The sequence below is a fragment of the Eulemur rufifrons genome, chromosome 19 (assembly GCF_041146395.1).
Source record: "Eulemur rufifrons isolate Redbay chromosome 19, OSU_ERuf_1, whole genome shotgun sequence".
In the NCBI taxonomy this organism is placed as follows: Eukaryota; Metazoa; Chordata; class Mammalia; order Primates; family Lemuridae; genus Eulemur; species Eulemur rufifrons.
In genome coordinates, this window is record NC_091001.1 from 33,294,392 (window position 1) to 33,315,301 (window position 20,910).

Genomic DNA, 20,910 nt, shown 5'->3' on the forward strand with positions numbered 1-20,910 from the left:
GTCAGAGCTATTGTGAGGAAAAATTAAATATTAAAATAGATTCAGATTTTGAAAGCAAAAGGAATCATATAATTCCTAAGCATTTGTGTGCACCCACCATTCTGTTTGGTGTATGTTTTTAGAAAAAAATAGAAGTCGGAAGAAGAGAAATTCCCAGCCTTGTTGAGAAAGAAGTCATTTGAGTTCTCTTTTGCTCTTAATCTAATATTGTTAGAAAACATGAATGAGCTGATAATAACCTTTTATAAAAGGCAGGTCAAAGCCTCAAGATGACCTCATATGATTTCTACAGCCCAATCGCACTTAATTAAAGCCTGCAGAAGATTTTGGAGGAATTTTCTTTTCCACAATGTCCAGTAAGACAGTAAAACATCTGACTTTTTTTAGCCTAGATTTGGCCTAATGCTTAAATCCATCCCTGACTACTATTAATTTCTCAATTCAGAAGGTAGAGAATAAAAGCACTTGAAAATATGAGTGAATATCTGCAAACGAGGCGGTGCTGCAGATCTAACTACCTTGACATGTGACAGGAATACACAATAACAAAAAGCATTCTAAGCTTTAGACAACCAGCCCCTTCTGTGCAAGAATATTGTATAGGAAGTCCAGGTGCCATCTCTTGGATTGCCCTGGTGTCCGACACGAAGGGGTCTGGCCTCTGGCAACATTTGCTGGGTCCCTGCTTTGTTTGGAGCATGGCCAGACTCTACCAGAAGTAGGAAAAAGTCTCCAATCTCTATTTATTCCAAGAAACATTATCTCAGGGGGTTGGCAGAAGAACCAGAGAGTCTTACAAGAAAATTATTTCAGCAGTACGATTTCCTAGGCATTTACAACTGTGGGGTTTTTTTTTTTCTTTCCATTTTTGGAGTTGGGATCAAGCCCTCATGAATGAGCCATTAAAAGAACCTAAAAGGGAATTGAGCTCTGTTACTGAGTCTCCATTCAAAAAAAACTTTTTTTTTTCTTTTTCTTTTTGGTATGATTGTGCAAACCTACTCTTGGGAAATATATATTACATGGAAAATCAGGAATTGATGCTATTGACACATGTTTGAAAGCTAAATCTAATTTTTAAGCTAGTGAATGGAAAGAGGACACACAGGAGGCCAGCAATGAGATCACTGTTATCCTTTTCACTCTGGAGGTCACCTTCAGGGGAAAAAAAACCCCACACCAGTCCAAACACATCACATGTGCACACCTGGTGGGGAATTTGGAACCTGAGCTTGCTTTTGTGGAACATAAAAATGAAAATTTCAGGGAAAAGTTACGCCTCATTTGGAAACTATTTTCAGAGAGTAGACATAGTGTTTACCCCTTTCTTTAAATAAACTTCATTTGCTTCTAGAGTAATACCTGAAAGCCTATATCTTAACTCTAGCATAATAGTTTTGTTCTTTTATCTTTTTTAAATGTAGGTTGTAATAACAAGAAGAATTCCCATATATCGTTCACCTTGTTTCCCTTAATGTTAACATTTTTTTTTCCATTTTTGGAAAAAATTTGCTTTACCTTTCTCTATCTCTTGCTTTTTTTTTTCCCCCCTGACAGATTTGAAAGTAAGTATAGTCATGATGCTTCTTATCCCAGAAACTTAGCATGCATGTCCTAGAAGCAAGGACATAACCACAGAACAATGATCAAAATAAGGAAACTAACATCAGGGCAATACTATTTTAATCTATAGACCTTATTCAGATTTGGCCAATTATCTATTTAATTTACAGCAAATGTCTGAATCATGTGTTGCATTCAGTTGTCCTATTTCTTGAGTCTCTTTTAATCTGGAATGACTCTTCAATCAGTCTTTTACACTACGGTCATATTTGAAGACTATATACCAATGTATCAAGAAAGTCCCTCGGTTTGGGCTTATCAGGTGTTCCATGCAGGTTATGCACTTTTGGCAGAGATTTCACAGAAAGAATGTAGTCTTTTCAGTACATCATATCAGAAGGCATATTATTTTTAATAGAAAAATATATCTTAGCATGATCTCAGTGAAAAAGAAAACATGAAAGTTCTAAATCATCATCAGGTTCTTCACGTTGTAGTCCATTTGAGCTATTATAACAAATTACCATAGACCCAGTGGCTTAGAAACAGCAGAAATTTATTTCGCACAGTTTTAGAGGCCGGGAAGTCCAAGATCAAGGCACCAGCAAATTTGGTGTCTGGTGAGGGCCCCCTTCCTGGTTCATAGACGGCCGTCTTTTTGCTGTGTCCTCACACCGTGGAAGGGGAGAGGCAGCTCTCTGGGGCCTCTTTTGTAGGAGCACTAATGCCAGTCATGAGGGCTCCCTTGTGACCTAATCACCTCCCAGAGACCCTACTACTTCCTAATACCATCACCCTGGCAGTTAAGATTTCAATATATGAATTTTGGAGTGACAGAAACATTCAATCCATAGTATGTAATAACTGTAATACAATTCCGTATTTACTTACCACTTTCCAGTAGCAGGAAAAGTTAGGGAGCATATCTTATTCATGTTTACAACTTAGCACCCAATAAAGTGCACGACATTTAATTGGCACTCAGTAACACGTGCTGAATGAATTTTTTCGAAGAAGAGAGTACTCTCACTTCATCTGCACAATTCATCTTTATTGGTTTCTGCTCTGCCTTCTCAATCTGGGTTTCGTCCTCAGCTGAGACAAGACACGGACAGGCAACCGATTTGGACACAGCTCCCTCTTCGGACATGACATCTGGGGGCATTCATGAACTGGGTAAAAACTCTCACCATGAGGATCTGCCACTCTAGTGATTGATGAATGTTTGATTATTGAATAAATAAATGAATAAAATAGAATATGTCAAGTAGTTCTTTCAATTCTGCTAAACACTGGAGTTTCATCAAGTAGATGAAAGACCTAGATCACTAACAATCAAAACCAATTCTTTTTGTAATTTACAGAAAATGTTAGAGCATCATTAGTTTCAAGTTTCTCCATAAATTTGTGTTAACACCTTAGGCTCTTGGCATAGCCTGTTCGTCAGTGGTTGCTGGTAGATGACAAAATAAGTAAACATGTCAGCAAAGGAATATTCAATCATAAAGAGATGATCATGACTGTTTACCAGTTCTTTTATTTCTTCATGGGTCATTTGTGGTTGTGACTTGGTATTATATGCAAATAATTGGTATTATAGTAAACACTGGTCATTTATTTTGTGTGCTGATCTAAACCACCTTCCTATGTTAGTTTTCTCTTAATTTTTAACATTACAAGTCATTGTTGTCATTGTATTATGAAGTCAGTATTCTTTTGATTTTCCCACATAAAAGCATCATTATACACATTACCACTCAAATCTCAGAACTTCCATTTGGGATTACTTTAGTTCCTGCTGAATATAATTCTTTAATGAGCAATTATGTTGGAGGCAAACTCAATTTTTATTTGTCTGAAAATATCTTTATTTTGCCCTTGTCTTGAAAGAACTGCAAGCTTCTTCTTCAGTGACAGCTGATAGCTATGTCTGGGAGTGCGTTGAGTCTATCATTCCCCTGCCTTCTGGCCTTTATTGCTGCAATTAAGATACTCTCAATCTAATCATCTTTTTTTGGGAGACCATTAAGTTTTGTTTTAATGTCTTCTCTTTGTAATTGGTGGTCTGTAGTTTTATTATAATGTGTCTAGGTGTGGGTTTCTATTTACTTATACTGCTTGCAATTTGTTAGACTAATCAATGATTGTTGTTTTTCATCAATTGGGAATAAATCCCAACTATTATATGTTTGAATAATGCCTCTTCCCCTTTCTCTATATTCTCTTCTACTGGAAATCCAAATGCAAGTGTGTTTGATTTCATCCTATCCTTTATGTATCTTAACCTCTTTTTTGCATTAAAAAAGTGTATCTCTGTCTCTATGAGCTGCATTCTAGATAATTTCTTCAAATGTGTCTTCCATTTTATTTTATTTTCTCTTCTGAGATGTCTAATCTGGTGTTAAGCCTGTCCATTAAGTTTGTTTTAAATTTCAATTATTATGCATTTTATTTATAAAAGTTATATTTATTTTTCACATAACCTTAATCAACTTACAGTCTGTTATTCCATGCTCACATTTTTTTTGTGCTGAGTTTTCAGAAAGGAAAACAAGAAAGTCTGTGCCCTGAAAAACCTCATGGTATAGGAGGGAAAATAGGCAGGTAGAAAAACTAAATTACAGTATCGTGACGGAAAATGAAATGAGAACACATAGCATACAAATGTAGCCAACTCAGCAAAGGCTTCCCAAATTCTATGTGAAATCACCAGTTAATCCATACTCCTCTTATGCAATAGCAATCATGTGATATCAGCTATTCCACACCCTAGATTTCTAAGAGGATTAAACAAAGTCAGCTCTATGCTATGTGAGAAAATAAATGCTGACTGACTTTTTGAAAATCAACCCACCTGTGATAGTCCTGGAATCTGGCAGTCTCTTATATAGAGTTCTATGCTCATTTCAATGCTAGGTATCATCCATTCACCTCCAGTTCATTCTCTACCTATGAGGTGAATCATAGGGGTTTCCTTTTTATCTCAGCTTTATTTTGGGTAGGTAGGAGGCGAGAGAGGCTGGGGCTTGCTTGCAGAGGTTGGCTGCCTGCTTAGCGGTGGTTCCACAGTGGCTGGGTCGGTCCGTGAGGGTGACACTGCTAGATTGGCCCTCTCCACGGCTCTCTGCCAGCAGGCACCGGTGAAACTGCAGGCTCCAGGGTGGTACGTGCTTCCCTACCTAGGTGCCTCAGCATTTTATGCTGTTCCCTTAATCCTGTGTATTCTTTTTAAAATCATGTCTTCACTTGAAACTCTTTTAAAAATTCCAGCCGAGCATGCCTTCTATTTCCCATCAGGACCCTACCAAAGACAGTTTCCCAAACCATGCTGTTCTCAGAGAGCATGAGTACAACAGAAAAGAAGTAACAACATTCATAGTAACCTATCAGATCTTGCAGCTAAAAGGAATTTGAAGGGAAAGAAATCTAAAATGATAATGGTGTATTACATCTTGGATATCAAGTTTTGAATAGATAATGAGACATTCTGGTCCCACTCAAACTGGCCTGACACCAACTGTGCATGTGGGAATTCAGTTCTGACACTATCTGGAGCTGGTGCAGATGTCACAGATTAAAGGCAAAGTTCACCGCAGACTGCCCATCCCCCACTTCAACCCATCAACCACCAGCCACAAGTCTCAGAGGATCCTCAAGGCACTAGCACTTCTGACTGCCTGGCTACAAATTCAAGGGTTCCCATGGCCTCTTCAGGTTTGATAATTCACTAAAACAACTAGCAGAACTCAGGAAAGCACTATACTTACAACTGCAGTTTTATTGTAAAGCATATACATATGGGAGGGTCCCAGATGCACAGCTTCAGCACCCTCTCTCATGGAATTGGGCACTTCACTCTCTTGGCACATCAGTATATTTGTTAACCAGGAAGCGCTGGGAGCCTCAGAGTTCAGAGTTTTTACTGGGGTTTCATTATGTGGGTATGATGAAACCATTGACCATGTGACTGATCTCAATATCCAGTCCCACTCCCCTCTCTTCCTCAAAGGTCAAGTGGCTCAACGTCCCAATCCTCTAATTACCTGGTTGGTCTTTCTGGTGACCAGCACCCATCTTGTGGCTGCCTAGGGGCCCACAATTGCCTCATTAGCATAACAAAGTCCTACCACTCAGGAAACTCCAAGGGTTTTTAGAGGCTCAATGCCAGGAACCCAGAACAAAGACCAGACTTTGTTCTTTATTATACAACAGAGATCATGAGATTCATTAATGAATTTGTAGGTTTTCTCAGCAGCACCTGATTTTCAAATCTCGTATTATTAGTGGTGGAAACTTAGGACACAAATCAACATACAATTTAACTTTGGACATTATTTGCAATTAGGGTTTCCCAAATTAAGGATGTGACAAGTTATGACAGATGCTGTCATTAAACCTATGAATTGATATCTACATACTTAACTCACTTTCCAAAAAAGATTAATGATTACAAATAAGACTTCTTTTCAAAATATTCCATTATGATAAGAAAGTATAATTTATTCAATTCATAGAAAATAGTTTACATGGAGGCAACAGTATTGGGCTGAGAATCTGTAGACGTAGGTCCAGGTCTTGGCATCCTTCTCTGGGTTGAATGAGATGATATCTACAATCCTGTGACTGCCACAGTCAATTTCCAGATCACACCACAATGACATCATGTCTGCTTAATCATCAAAAACTATCATTCTTAGAATATTTTCAATATTTATTTTTCAAGTTTTTAATCTTGGCAATTTTCTATACTCACGTAATACATCTTTCAATGTTACTTCCACAAAGTCTTCCCTGATCTTTGTCCTGTATTCTTTTACGAGATGGTTAGCAGGTGTGGCCACACGAGGAGACAGAAGAGAGGCTCAGGAAAACAAGTTATACTCATAGGTCCCAGAGAGGGGAAGCATGCCAGGCTATGCAGGGCCACATGGGAAAGACAGGAGCCAGGGGAAAGTTTAGGCTGAGGTCTTTTTTGAGGTTTCTGCAGGAAAGGCAGGGCAGGTGGACAGTTTAGGACTGGCTAGTGTGAATAATTCTGGTGGGTTTTGACCTGTAGGGGTGGTTCTGAGTTGCCTGGTACTACCTGGCCTTGGGATGATCAAGGGAGAGGAACTGTCTCCTAGGGTTTGCAGACCAGATGGAGGAGGGCTGGCTCTGGGTTAGTTAGTTTGCATATCAAAGGCATGCTCCATAGCAGTCTCCCCCAGCTAGAAAAGTTTTTATTTTTAACATGCCAAAACATCATAATATAGTATATATGTATATGATATATGTTTGTGTGTATATATCCATATGTATATACACATATACATATACATAGTACATGCAATCCTCTAGACGGAACTTATCTCTTGTCTCCTACCCCTTAGTATCACTTTGTATAACCCACATGGATTTTTCCCTTCTTCTTGCATGCAGCTATGTGTGGGTGCCTTCTATTTTACTTCTAACTGGAAGCTCCCTGAGGGCAGAGCCTGGGACCCTTAGATAATTGTTTTCTCTAGAAGGGAAAGCATGTTGCTGCTCCCCTTACATGAGCTCTAGGATTACTCCTTAATGCAGAAATACTCAGCAGAGTATGTTATGTACATATCTACAAAACCATATTCATATATGTATTTTCATATTTACTATTGAAATTAGTATAGAATATCAAGATTCAAAGATAAACTCTCAATTTAGTAAATACTTGTAAGTTAATTTTTATCTTAAGATAGATATTTATCATTTTTCAAGCTTGTGGAAATAAGGGCCAAGAAATGAAAAAAATATATATATTTTTAACTTTAGGCCAAGTAACATTTGGACTTGCTGGCAGCTGATTCTTCAGAATTTTTTTACCCACTCAGTAGTATTTTATTTATTAGTCAGACCCTCTAAATGCTTGCCACCCTACTGGCCTAGAACATGAACCTCCTCAAAAGGAAAAGGAAAATAACGACAACTCACTTAAATACTTTTTGTAAGGTTAAAAGTATCTACTGTACAAAAGTAGATTAAATGGGCTACCCGATATGTAGCATGTCCTCATATTGGTGAAATGTCTTGAAACAAAATGTGGGTAGGTTGAAAAAGAGATAAACCAAGCAGACAGCTTTGGAGAAAAGAGGATGAGTTTAGCATGAAAATGTACCCCCGTGGGAAAGTATGAATGAGAATATAAATGAGGATATAAGTGATGGAGGCTTAAATTAATATAAACTGAATGTGGCCATACTGGGAATAATGGGAAATATCTTTTTTAGTGGTTAGGGATTCCCTGCCATCATTTAGGACCCTGGAGCATCTTTGCAGTGTTGGAGAGGCGGCTGTAGCCCTAGGTTTCAGGATCCTCCCAGAACACCACCAAAGAAGAGGGCCATTGGAGCTGCCACCTCAGTTACAATCTGGAAGACGGAAAATCAAGAAGTCACTGCTCCGGGTCTACCAAAGTTAAACGTATGCACGCTCTCCAGCCCAGCAATGTCGTACATATGTTCGCTAAAAGCCTTTCATTGGAATGTGCATAGCAGCACTACTCAGAATAGCCCCCTAAATGGAACTACTCAATTGACCATCAACAGTAGGATAAATAAATTGTTATAGTCACATAACTATATAGCAATGAGAATAAATAATTTACAACAATAAGCAAAATTATGGATGAATCTTACACTGTTAAGCAAAAAAGTCAGACACAAGGAGTACATTCATTATAATTCCATTTATATGGTCCTAAAGACGAAGTCAAAACTCACCCATTGTGTTAGAGGTCAGGAAAGAATCGCCCTTGTGAGGAGCGTCGTGACTGGCGGGGGCGCGAGAGGGGTTCCGGGGAGCTGGCAGTGTTCTGTGTCTTGCTCTGGGTGCTGGATACACAGGTGTGTTCAGTTTATGAAAAGTCATTACATATACAGAATGTGTGTGTTTTCTTGTAGGTGTTTTATATTCTTCCGTAGAAAAAATTTTTTTAAGTCAAAGCTACTTCCAAACTACTGCCTCCACTGAGAGTCTGGGCACGCACAGCACAGCCGCAGCCCACACAGCAGCAGCGACGCGGGCGCTGTTCCCAACACCTGCACGAGGCCTGCCCAGGAAAGGCTGCAAGGCGGGCGCTGGCTCTCTGCGGGAACCAGAGTAGCGCCTGAGAACAGCCGGCACCTGACTTCGACCTTATTAATCTGCAAGGCAGGGGCGTGGCAGAAGCCAGCTACTTAAAATCCTCTGATAGGAGGGTCTGAGCGCATAGTTGTCACTCTGAGAAACACACCAGCTTCTAGAAGGACGCGTGGGCGGCTGGGGGCTGGAATGGAGTTGAGGGGTCACTCTGCACATCGGCCTCACCTTCCCCGGATGGGCTGATGTTCCTGGTGTCGCCTAGTTAGTCTGTTAGCTGAAAGCTAGCCTTCTCAGGCTAGCTTTTTAATTCTTTTTTTCCCCTTATGTCATATGTTAAGCGCATAGAAAAATATACTAAACAAATGTATATCCATCACCCAGTCTTATCATATTTAAACATCTTGCTATGTTTGATTCTAACTTTTTTCTTAAAGAAACAAAACACTCTACATGCAGTTCAGTTTCTCCAGGTCATTGCCCTTCTCCAGAGGTAAACCACACCTTTAATTTGATATATGTTATCTCTGTGCCTTTTGAATATATGCTTGTATCCCCAAATAAAATAGAATATTGTTTTATTTCTAAATTTTATATAAAGTGTATCATATTCTACACTTCAGTCTGCAATTTGCTTTTTTTCCCCCCACTTAACATTATGATTTTGAATTTAATCCATGCTGGCATATATAGCTCTATTTCACTTATTTTTAACTGCTTTGTAGCATGTCATTGTGCAACAGTATCATGATTTATTTATCTGACCTTATGTTGGAAATGTGAGTTGTTCCCTTTTCTGTTGTTATTAGAAACAAAGCTGCAACAAACATGTGCACACAGGCTTAAGATCTCCAGGCCAGGGCTCAGGAATTCCTGAGAGCTGGTTAAAATGTAGATTTTGATTCAGCAGGTCTGGGTGGGGCCTGAGATTCTGCATCTCTAATAAGCTGATGCTCTTGGTCTCAAGACCACCTTTTGAGCAGATGCAGCTGACTGATCTTGGACTTTCCAGCCTCCAGAGCCATGAGCTAAATAAACCTCTTTCCTTTATAAATCATCTAGCCTCAGGTATTCTGTCATAGCAACAGAAAATGGACTAAGGCATTAACTTTATAGTATTTTTAATCATCCACATGATACGTCATTTGAATCTGAAAACAACTGTGTGATAGGCTGGATATATCACCTCCAATTTATAGATGAACTACTGAAACTCATAAATACCTTGCTTAAGTTTAGATGGCACATAAATGGCAGATGAATTTTCCAGTGATCAAGAAATAGTGAGTTCCTTTCGGCTGGAGCCGCCATCTTCCAGTAATTCGCCAAAATGACGAACACAAAGGGAAAGAGGAGAGGTACCCGATACATGCTCTCTAGGCCTTTTAGAAAACATGGAGTTGTTCCTTTGGCCACATACATGCGAATCTACAAGAAAGGTGATATTGTAGACATCAAGGGAATGGGTACTGTTCAAAAAGGCATGCCCCACAAATGTTACCATGGTAAAACCGGAAGAGTCTACAATGTTACCCAGCATGCTGTTGGAATTGTTGTAAACAATCAACTTAAGGGCAAGATTCTTGCCAAGAGGATTAATGTGTGTATTGAGCACATTAAGCACTCTAGGAGCCGAGATAGCTTCCTGAAATGTGTGAAGGAAAATGATCAGAAAAAGAAGGAAGCCAAAGAGAAAGGTACCTGGGTTCAACTGAAGCGCCAGCCTGCTCCACCCAGAGAAGCACACTTTGTGAGAACCAATGGAAAGGAGCCTGAGCTGCTAGAACCTATTCCCTATGAATTCATGGCATAATAGGTGTCTCACACTTTGTGAGAAGCAGTGGAGAGGAGCCTGAGGTGCTGGGACCGGATCCATGCATAGCACACTTTGTAAGAAGCATAAGAAAAGGACCTTGAGCCTTGCTGGAACCTATGCCCTGTGAGTTCACGGCATAGGAGACAAAACTAATAAAAGCCACTAGACTCAAAAAAAGAAAAAAGAAATACTGATCACTTTTAAGGGGAAAATAAAGAATCTATGTTTTGCATGAGTCAATTAAAGATTTTGATAATATATAATCAGTATTGATGGGGGTTAAATCAATGTGAATCGAGGAAAAATCTAAATTGTAAGATGTTACAAGTGCAATTTATTTCTATTAGGTAAACTCAAAGTAGGCTGACAAAATTTTGCTTCTGCAAAGGCCTCACCGTTAATGAACACTAGGAGTGACTGGCAGCTAGGTCTCTGGGGTATGAGAGTAAGCATCTATATCACAGAATTTACTAGTTAAAATAACATGAAAGCTTATCCTCTTCCACCTTCCCACTCAGTTCAGAAATTCTCTCTTCAGAATGCTACGCTAATGTTAGCCTCTGCTGACATTTCAACAAAAGGCATGTGTTTGTGGTTTAAAGCCGTCAAAAATAAAACCCTTTCCTAGCAATGTTTCCCTTAAAATACTCCTTCATTCTGCTCACTTGCTTACCAAAATATCTGTTTGTAGTTAGCTAAGAGTTTAATTTCAGGGCTGCCCAAATCTGAATTAATAGATTTTCTGTGTATAACCCAGAGACAGTGAGCGATGTGTGGAAGGAGACACACACACTGAGAGAATCTGCAGCTATCAGCACTAGAGTCTCACACTTCTAGACTATACTCATTACTTCCCCACGAAGGAAGAAAAGGAGGAGCAGACCTCAAGTAACATTTCCCAGATAACTCACAGATGGCATCAAATGGAATCTCAAAGGAACAGTCTAAGAGCGAGACCATGTTTGGGAGATGGGCAAGGTCAGCTGAAAGCACATGTCATGGTCCAGAATATCCCTCAGGATAGTAAAAGCAATTGATTCTGCCAGATGAATTTTCTTAAAATATAGCATGCATCTTGTTATCCTCCTGCTCAAAAAGCTCCCCAGAGCCTCTTTATGAATAAACCTTGCAGTCTGGCTTTCAAAGCATGCTCACAGATGGCTCCTACCTGCTCTCATATGCTTGTCTCCTACTGGCCCTGCCTGGAGCAGCCCCCGAGTGGAGATCACCTCAAAAGAACTTTCTAAGATGCACTGAACCATAGTGTTTATTTTTGTCTTAGCCTCAGGTCACCATTCAACATTCCCAAGAGTCCTTTGAACACTCACTAAGCAACTGCCTGCGAAGCACTGAGTCTGCAGCAGACCCAGCTACTTCCCCAGCCGCACAGCACACAGAAGGCAGCCACCAAGTTCTTGCAGAATTAAATTGGCACACAGATGACTTAGAAGAAGACCCCTGTCCAGCCTCTGCCTTTGCAGTTTTGCCCAGGACTCTCATGAGCACACCTTGGCTATCCAGACCCCATCTCAGGCTCTCCTGTGTCCTCTCTCTTCTTTTTTCTTCCCCACATGCCAAATTTACCAACCTTGTTTTGGAAGTTCCTATAGGAGATTGATTTTGGCTTCCAAGGTGGTGTCCAGCTTTTCAATAAAGGAATTATGGTTTTCTAGTGGTTGGTCATGAATTCAAACATTACCTTTCCTGGAAGGAATTCCTGGGCATGCCCCTGGGGCGGGAGGTGGGGACAGAATTTAATCCATGCACGTGTTGGCCTTTGGAGGTCAGATGTTGGGAAAGATCATCAGGGTGGGATAGCTTTTAGACTCATGACATCCGACCACACGGAAACCAGAGTCGCTTGCCGAAAGCCACCCGTCAGGGCCACCCTCGGCTTTGGTTAAAGCAGCTCCAAATATGTCCTCTCTTAGAGATCCAAAAGTCGTGGAGCAGAGTACAGGCGGTGGGAAGCCAGCTGACAAAAAGAGTGGTTCATTCCATTAACCCGTAAGCAGGTCCCGAGTGCAAGCCCGCGCCACGATGGCTGGACTGCTGACATCTGCTCTCCACAAGACGTGGCAAGAACACTTCGGCAGGGGGGCAAAGAACCAGCGGGTGGTGGGGCTGGGGTGGTGTCAGGGAGGAGGGCATCTACCGGAAGTGAGCTCCAGCCGTCAGCACACCTGGGGGAAAGGGCCAGAGCCCGACAGGGCGCTGTGTGTTCGCACCGCCAGGAGCCCGCGGCAGGTGGGCGGGAGGCCGCAGTGAGGACATCCAGGTCCAAACGCTGGCGGGCGGATGGCGGAGAGCTTCTTGGTGGGTCAAGGCAGGGGCTGGCACGGGCAGATGTTCGTGTGGAAATCTCCTTCTGAGAACGTCGAGTACACCGGTTCAGAGACCACAGCAGGACACTTCGAGATGGACCCCAGACTTGAGCGGAGCCTCCCACATAGTCCGCACTGTAGCGTATGATCCTCCCACCTCTGAAGCCTCACAGTTAAGTGTCCTTTAGATGAGAAGCTAAATTCTAGCTCCCCACCCATATCTACATTAGGATAATCCAGTAAAAATTAGTAAGTTATTTTAAATCAAGAGGTCAGCCTGAATTAGTATCAACCCAAAAGTATGGAAGGAAACTGTGGTTTGCTAGGGAATGTAAATCAGTGGAGGAGCAAGTAATTTTTACTTTTCACCCTATCTCCTTCTATACTGTAATTTGTTTAAATCTATTAGCATATATTACATTTTTAATATTGAAATAGTTAATTAAAGCGAGATATTTTTATTTATTCGAAGTACATGCATAGTTAACTGGGCCTCAATGGAGCATTAAGTGACCCATTTTTAAGAATACTTTGCAAACAATGAGTTAATATCCTTAAAGATTTTTTCCCTAGAAACATAAAATTGCCCCCTCTGTAATAGAGCAAAGGTGAGCTCTTGCCTATTCTAAAATGAACTACCAAATTCAAATTTAGCGGGATACAAATTTATAAATTTATAGTAGAGAAAATGGGTGATGTGTCACTGGTTTTCTTCCACATTGGCTTTAATCTTGATTATGTGGACGCCGGCCTGAGTCCATCCATTAATACTTAAGTGCTCAGAGGAGGTATAATCAGTAGAGGCTGGGGAGAGGGGAGGTGATACTAAAAGAAAAAAAGAAAGAAAAGAAAAAGAAAAGAAAAGAAATATAACTATATCCCAAACATTTTAGCAATTCCACCATTCTGAGCTAAGGAAGTATTATTTCCTGACCCAAATTAATTTGATTCTAGGTGATACTTAAAAAAAAACCAAAAACCTAAAAATCTAGTTCTAATCCTATTTCTGTGCAGCAATAATATTAGTGTGTTGAAGTTATTATCTGTCAAGATCATTAGTGCTTGTTTGTGGTTTTTAGTTTGGTCTCATACAGTTGTATGAATTTTCTACATTACTTGTACATCACTAGGCAGTAGCCCTGTAAGCGTCAGGACAGGTGACTCACATTCCCAGAGAAGTGGGGTGGTCTAGTACTTTCCACACACCTTAGAGCCAAGCTGCCTGAGCCCCATGCCAGGCTCTGCTAAGAACTAGCTATGTGAACTTGGGCAAGTAGCAGCTACCTGGGTCTCTGCACCTCAATTCTCTATCAATAGACAGGACATGGGTGTTGTGAGAATTAAACAACTTACTTTTTATAAAGTGCTTAAAACCTCACCTGGCACACACAGTAAGCTTCCTAAACGCATTAGCCATTTTCATACAGCCAAAGAAATTCCTTAACCAGGTTTAGAATCTCCTTGGTGCAGACTCAGCACATGGCCATAGTATTGAACTGCTGACTGCAACTAAGTAATTGCCTCTTGAGCAAAAACTCAAAGATTTGGTATGTCAGTATCGAAAACTTCTGGACAAGTGTTGAGGATGCTCAATTTTATTTCTAGACTACTAAATTCGAAGTTTCTTAGAGACCTAGAAGAGTATTCTAGTGGGGGCTCCCAGGTTCTTTGATCAGAATAGCACAAAATTGGGTTAAAAAGAAAACTTACATGATCCTATTTAAGCCCACTGGTGAAATGCTAGTTAACTTCATTCTAAGTCAGGGCACTTTTTGCTAAAGCTTTGGTCAGAAAGAATATGGCTTAGAAGCGTGTTTCTTGAGACAGAATCATCATAGGTATGCTTCAAAATGATCTATTTTAACTTTTCAAGTGCTCATGTAACCTCTTGACCCATTACTTCCAAAGGCTGAATGTTGCACCTCATAAGGCAGTCCATGACATGCTTAAAATGATTATTATAAAGTTCTCTAACCTAAACTAAAATTCATTTCCCTATTTATTTGTTCTTTGGGGTTTCACCAAATAAGTAGTCATTTGTATCCCTGACAGTACTTAGGATATTTAAGGCCAGTTAGAGTAGATTCTCTGAGAGAGTTGTGTACTTGAGTCAGCTTGTAAGGTAAAACTTTCTTATAATCAAACTTACCTTGGAAATCTCTGAAGTCGCTCTCAGTGTAAAATTCTAATAAACCCATTTTTACCTCCAGAACCGGAATAAATTGCTGATCTTTTGGCTGAGCTGCAGATGAAGTGATTGGTTGGCATTTAAGTCATGTTGTATGAAAAATACTTACCTTCATTCACTTAGCATGACTGCATACTGTTGAATTATCTATATTATGCAACACTGTGAAATACTTAATGTTTTCCATTAAAAGACCCACTTATTGCGTACCTTCAGCATGCCAGGCACTGTGCAAGAGTGGGGCATTTGTCACACAGTCCACAGCAATACACAAACATGAAAAAAAAACAGGCAATTTATTAACAGAATGGGAAATCCACTTCCTGAGATGAAACTGATATTTAAAGAGAAGATTAAGGAGAAAAAGGTATGGTGACATGAAAGTGCTGTTCTTCAGGGGAAAAAACTGGTAGTGACATGAACCCAACTGTTGTATCTTGAGAAACATGTTCACTTAGAGTCCTGTTCCAGACCTGTAATAAGTGATTTACAAAGATTTGACTCATCATCGAAGGAACAGGGGTTTGCAGCAAATCCTCAGAGTACTTAATTTTGGGATTAACTGTACAAGAAAGTCCAAATAATGCTATTTACTTAGTAAAATTAATTTTTCACTAAGAAAAATTTCAACAGTATCTTTAAACTGCTCAATGAATCCTCTTAAGACATGTACTTCTAAGGAAAAAAGTCATTCTAGAAAAACAAACTACTTGTCTTTCAGTTATACTAAAAAATATTTTGAGTTGTCATAAAACAACAAAAACCCCAGTAGCAATCATAGTGGGATTTCCCTGAGAAACAGAAATAGCAATTACACCAAGGATTCCCACATCCCTTTGTCATCTGTTAATGACAGAGTTGGATGTTGTTAAAAATATAGATCACAGGCAGCTCTGATAAAGAAATGAGTTCATTAACACCCAATGCTTGATGGAGGTTGAAGAAAATGGAAAAAGGCACTTCCACACCTGCTTTGAGGTTGTGTCTGTGTAGGGAGGGTTTATGGATAGTGAATGCACAACTCCTGTAGTTTTTTTGAAAGGCAGTGGTGGAGGTACTATCTTCTCTCCAAGTTGATTGCTCCACCACTGGTGCCAAACTACAGCAGTTTTGCTAAAATATTTGCTATTCAAAGCGTAGAAAAGACAATGTTGTGTTAAAGATGGACTTTTAAGATCTCACTAACTGCATGAGCCTGAATAGCCACCAACCTTCATTTCTGTAACTGTAAATTAGGGAGAAAGGAAAAGGGTTAAATAAACAGAAACTTCAAAAAGCGTCCTGTGAACCGTAAAACACTTACATTTAAAAAGTCTAAAGGACTACAGAAATTTAGACAATTCAGAGAAAAATTCCATCCTGAACCTTTTATTTTGACAAAAAGAATTTTACAAAGACTTTACATTCTCCAATTCCCAAACTTTCACTTATTTAAAAAATGAGACAATGCAGACAATTCCAAGATTTCAGGCATGAATAAAATAGTACCAGATTTTCAAGTTATATATAAACTAGCTGCATTTTATATACCATGAAAGTGAAGAGAATTGTGACAAACACTAGCTTCAAGTGTACTTATAGGAAACACATGGACATACTTGGGTTTTTTAACCACGGTCTCATATCAATAAACATTGAAGTATTTTACATATATATTTCCATTAATGGTAGACACAACTCTATGAATATCAGTTACACAAAACATTTGCTTTTTATAATCTATTTGGAAATTGGAAAATAAGAGGAATGTAGAGTTAAGCAGCTGAAAATGCTACATTTACTGCACATGACAAGGAATGCTAGAATTAATTCCCCTCAGGCATGATTTTCAAAAATTTAAAATATTTTATCAGAAAAGTTAAAGCCTTTAGTGTGAAAAGCAAGGTAAATGATGTATGACTCAATCTCTAAAGATCTAGCAAATTGTAGATTTTGTGCTATTAGTTATTAACATACTCATTTAAGAGATTAATACTGCCTGTGATTCAATAGTACCTTTTGATGGCTCTGAAGTGTCTAGTTTTTAAAGTTACTTGAGTTTTACATGTCTACGAAAATTATAATTCCTCAATGGGAAGTTATAGCTTATTCTGCACTAGATAAAGGTAACATGTATAGATTCAGAACAAATGACAGGTTTTCACTTTCAAAGAATCTCTCTTTTACACAAAATTAGATTGGTTTTTCCCCCACACGTATGGATAAAAGTGCTTTTCAAATGTACATTGTCCATTTCCATAATCCTGAAACAAAAGGCACACAAATGGATAATAGTTTATATATATTTTATGTGAATATTTTTCATCCATCTTTAAACAAATTCAATTACCAAGTAGAAAGAGATGTGACAAACTTGTGACAAATTTCTATGACTTAGAAAATTAAAGATCTAAGAGCTCTAAATGCTGCAGCTCTGTGCATTTCGTATATGGGTTCATTCACCCTTCAGAGGCTGTTCACTCACTCTGTCATCCTGTAGGCTGTCAGTACTTAGGGTTCAGCAATTATGAGACCCAAAAGACTAAGGAAGAAGGAATTGTTCAAATTAGTCTCCCACAAAAGTTGTTTCTAATCTTGTTGCAAACATTTAATATGCTTATGAGTTAGATTTTAAAGTAATTATAAAGCCATTTACTCTAACATAAATGAAATGTAATTAAGAGCCATACTTAAACAACTCCTTAAGTTTAATGAATAGTATTTTATGAAGAGTATACAATGGAATTCAATAGCCAGCAGCATTTGTATGTAGAAATAGTCCCATTTCTTCTCCTTTCCCTTTCATAAAGTGCCATTTTAACTGGGTAGATTTACTACACAGCTTTGCAGTAACTACACCATAGGTATCTAATAGATTCAAGGAAATGTTGGAAAATTGAAAAGATTTAGCATTTTAAGCATTTGCAAAACATTACTGCAAAGCAAACAGACTATGAATGTATTAGTAAAATTAAAAGTGTATCTTACATTGAGAATCATTAAGTTGGTTTAATAATTATTTCACAGAAGCATGGGCTCACTAATATTTATGCCAATTTTTGCTAATTACCTAAACCAGAAACAGTTTCTGTAGGTAATTCAGTTCTAAGCACCATTAAATAGGGGTTATGCCAAATAGACCCAATGGTTAGATTATCCCCAGAATAAAAACTCCAGCAAATTTAGTTTTAGAATAGCAACACAGGTCAGTGAGAATCAGAATGAGACAATATTTTATTTCAACATGCCATAGGCTAACAGTGTTTTTTTCTTTAAATAAAAACTTGTGTAGTAATTAATAATGTACCTTAACACTGGTGTAACTTAACAGCGGTATTAGAGATAATGAAGTGGAAACCGTACTACAGATTAACTCAAAAGTGCATGTTCCCCATTTCTTTAATTCTGTGATTAAAACTAAAATTGGTTTTTAAAAAACTGAACTGCTACTTACAATACAAATAGGATACCTACAGAATTCTCATTTTATTCATTGTTCCCTAATTAGTATTTTTGCATTTCAACTCTAACCTTCAGTAGTACCTTAAAAAGCAAATGCAATTATTAAAAAAAAGGGCAGCATGTAGTTTTCCAACTTACAAATACTACCAATTTCATTACAATTTGCATTTTTTGTTGCTCTTGTAAGAGTAATCACTTATAAAAACAGATACATAAAAGTGCAATATTCCTTATTTTGCATGGCATCCAGTAATAGTTAAAGCAAAGGAAACCACAGTCATCAATTCTGTCCCTTCCAATTTAGATACATTTCAGTTTTCAGAAACAGGACTGAAGAATAGAGGTGAAGTGGGAAAAAGAGATATAGATCAAGGTATGATGAATTACTTAAAAAAATATCCACTTCGCCCCGAAAAGAACTGCTTCCCATCCATTCCAACCCCTCAAGTGAGAATGCACAATTTAGCCTCCGTCTTTTCTGGTCTCATTTCCTTACCCACACCTAGTATTCTGTTTCTGAAAACAAATAAACCTTAGCATTTTCTAAAAGAAAATATTTTCACCCAAATACATTGGATTTTGGTCTCAATTTGAAGGAGGATGAGTGACCTTTAAGAGACCGTTCCTCCTCCTCCTCTTCCCCCTCCTCCAGTGGTTGGTCTGGGTCCCTGAAAGAGGGTGTGGTGTGGATGATCTGGGTTCGGAAGCGGATTTTGTTGAGTCTGGGTTTTATTCGCCCACTAGAGCTGCCGGAGGCTTTACGACCTGGATCTTTTGCTTTGCCTCCAGCCCATCCCTCAGCCAAATGGTGATGGTGATGGTGATGATGGTGGTGATGCTCGCCCCCATCCTCCAGGACGTGCGAGAGTTTGTAGGTGATGAGATGCGAGGGGAGCACTTTTGAAAGCCTCCAGCGCCCACCCCCGCTGCCAACAGCGCTTTCGCTGTCCTCCTCATCCAGGGCTCCCACCAGGTTCTTTATCTCCTCCGCGATGCTCTGACTCAGGTACTGGGAGGCCTTTTTCCCACTGTAGTCCCTGATGTCCACATCGGCGTCGTAGGCCCCCACCAGCAGCTTCACCACCTCCACGTGCCCGTGCATGGCTGCCAGGTGCAGGGCGGTGTAGCCACCGCTCGTCCTGGCGTTGATGTTCACTGGCAACTGGTGTTTGTTGGCGAAGTTCACCAGCATGGCCAGTAGCTCCTGCCTCCCATGCTTGGCGGCCCAGTGCAGGCAGGTGAACCCGGTGATGAAGTCCCTCTTGGCTAGCAGGCCCGGCTCGCAGGTGAGCAACCCTTCTAGGCTGTCCCACTTGCCGTCGGAGGCCGAGAGCATCCAGGCGTGCTCCAGAGGGTCCAGTGTCACCAAGCCCCCGCCAGTGCTCTCTTCCTCCGCGGACGAAGAAGCCACCGAGGCGCTGTCGGAGTCGCCCCCGCCTCGGCTGCGTCCTCCGGCGGAGGAGATCCCGGGGCTGCTGCTCCCAGGACACAAGCTCCTCTTCAGCTGCGGGGAGCTGCCCATCACCAGGTCCCGGAAGTTCTGGCGGGTGGACCTCGGTGTGCCGGCCGCCCCAGGGGAGCTACCCGCGTCTGCCTCCTCGCCGCCGTGGGGCGAGGGCTCCAAGTCCTCGCTGGGCCCGGGGGCCGGCAGCCGGGGCAGGGGCGGCACGTCGCGCCGCGAGTTCTTCCTGCGGGCCCCGCCGCTGGGGGGCGCGCCAAACGCGGCGGCAGGGGGCTCCCCATCGCCCGGCCCGGGGGGCGCCTCAGGAGCCGCTGCCTCGGGGAGCGGACTGCGGTCCTCGGGCGCGGGCGGGCCGTCTGGGGCCTCCGGCTCGGCGGTCACCTCGATGCGGGGCGGGTGCCCAGGGGGCGCGGCCTCGGGCGGCGGAGGCCCCGCGCAGAACCGCTTCTTGAGGTGCACGTACTTGGAGCCGTCGGCGGGGTCGGTGCGCACCGTGGCCACGGCGTTGACCAGCTCCTTGAAGCGGGCCCGGGCGCTGGCGCGCTGCTCAGGCTCGCCGCCCAGGGCGCCCCTGAAGTGCTGCACTAGCTCGGCGTGCAGGGCCCGGCCCCCGCGCTCCGCGAGGAAGCGCAGCACCGCCTCGTGGCCCAGCTCCGCTGGTCCCTCCATCCCCGACCCCGCTGCTCCTTCGCCCGCGGGTGGCTCAGCCCGGCGCCATCTCGGCGCGCTCGGAGAACCCGGCTCCCGACGGCTACAGAATCGCGCTGGCTCCGCGGGTTCCCAGCCTCGGCGGCGTCTGCGGCCAGAGGACCCAGCCACAGCCTCTCTGGGGCAGCGCCCGTGCGGGCACGCCCCCGTCAGCCCCGCCCCGCCCCGCCCACTTCCGGTCACACTAAGCGCTGCTCTCCTCGTTCCCGCCCGCCGCCGGCGGCCCCGCCCACTTCCGGTAACTGCCCTGGAGCCCACAATCACTGCTTCCACTGGCTACGGGCGATCGGCTGAGGAGTCTTGGCCTGAATCC

General features: G+C 41.5%; 2 protein-coding genes across 2 annotated transcripts; one reads left to right on the forward strand and one right to left on the reverse strand.

The window, feature by feature from the left end:
- Window positions 1-9,968: 9,968 nt before the first annotated feature.
- LOC138400008 (large ribosomal subunit protein eL21-like) lies at window positions 9,969-10,622 on the forward strand. Its single transcript, XM_069494799.1, has one exon. The coding sequence runs from the start codon at window positions 9,989-9,991 to the stop codon at window positions 10,469-10,471; it is 483 nt and encodes a 160-aa protein (XP_069350900.1). The 5' UTR covers window positions 9,969-9,988; the 3' UTR covers window positions 10,472-10,622.
- A 6,076-nt stretch (window positions 10,623-16,698) lies between these two features.
- SOWAHC (sosondowah ankyrin repeat domain family member C) lies at window positions 16,699-20,620 on the reverse strand. The gene has a single exon (XM_069494074.1). The coding sequence runs from the start codon at window positions 20,556-20,558 to the stop codon at window positions 18,987-18,989; it is 1,572 nt and encodes a 523-aa protein (XP_069350175.1). The 5' UTR covers window positions 20,559-20,620; the 3' UTR covers window positions 16,699-18,986.
- Window positions 20,621-20,910: the final 290 nt, after the last annotated feature.

What these genes read in the sequence shown, in the direction of transcription:
- LOC138400008 (XM_069494799.1), top strand. Translation starts at nt 9,989, where the DNA reads ATGACGAACACAAAGGGAAAGAGGAGAGGTACCCGATACATGCTCTCT.
- SOWAHC (XM_069494074.1), bottom strand. Translation starts at nt 20,558, where the DNA reads ATGGAGGGACCAGCGGAGCTGGGCCACGAGGCGGTGCTGCGCTTCCTC.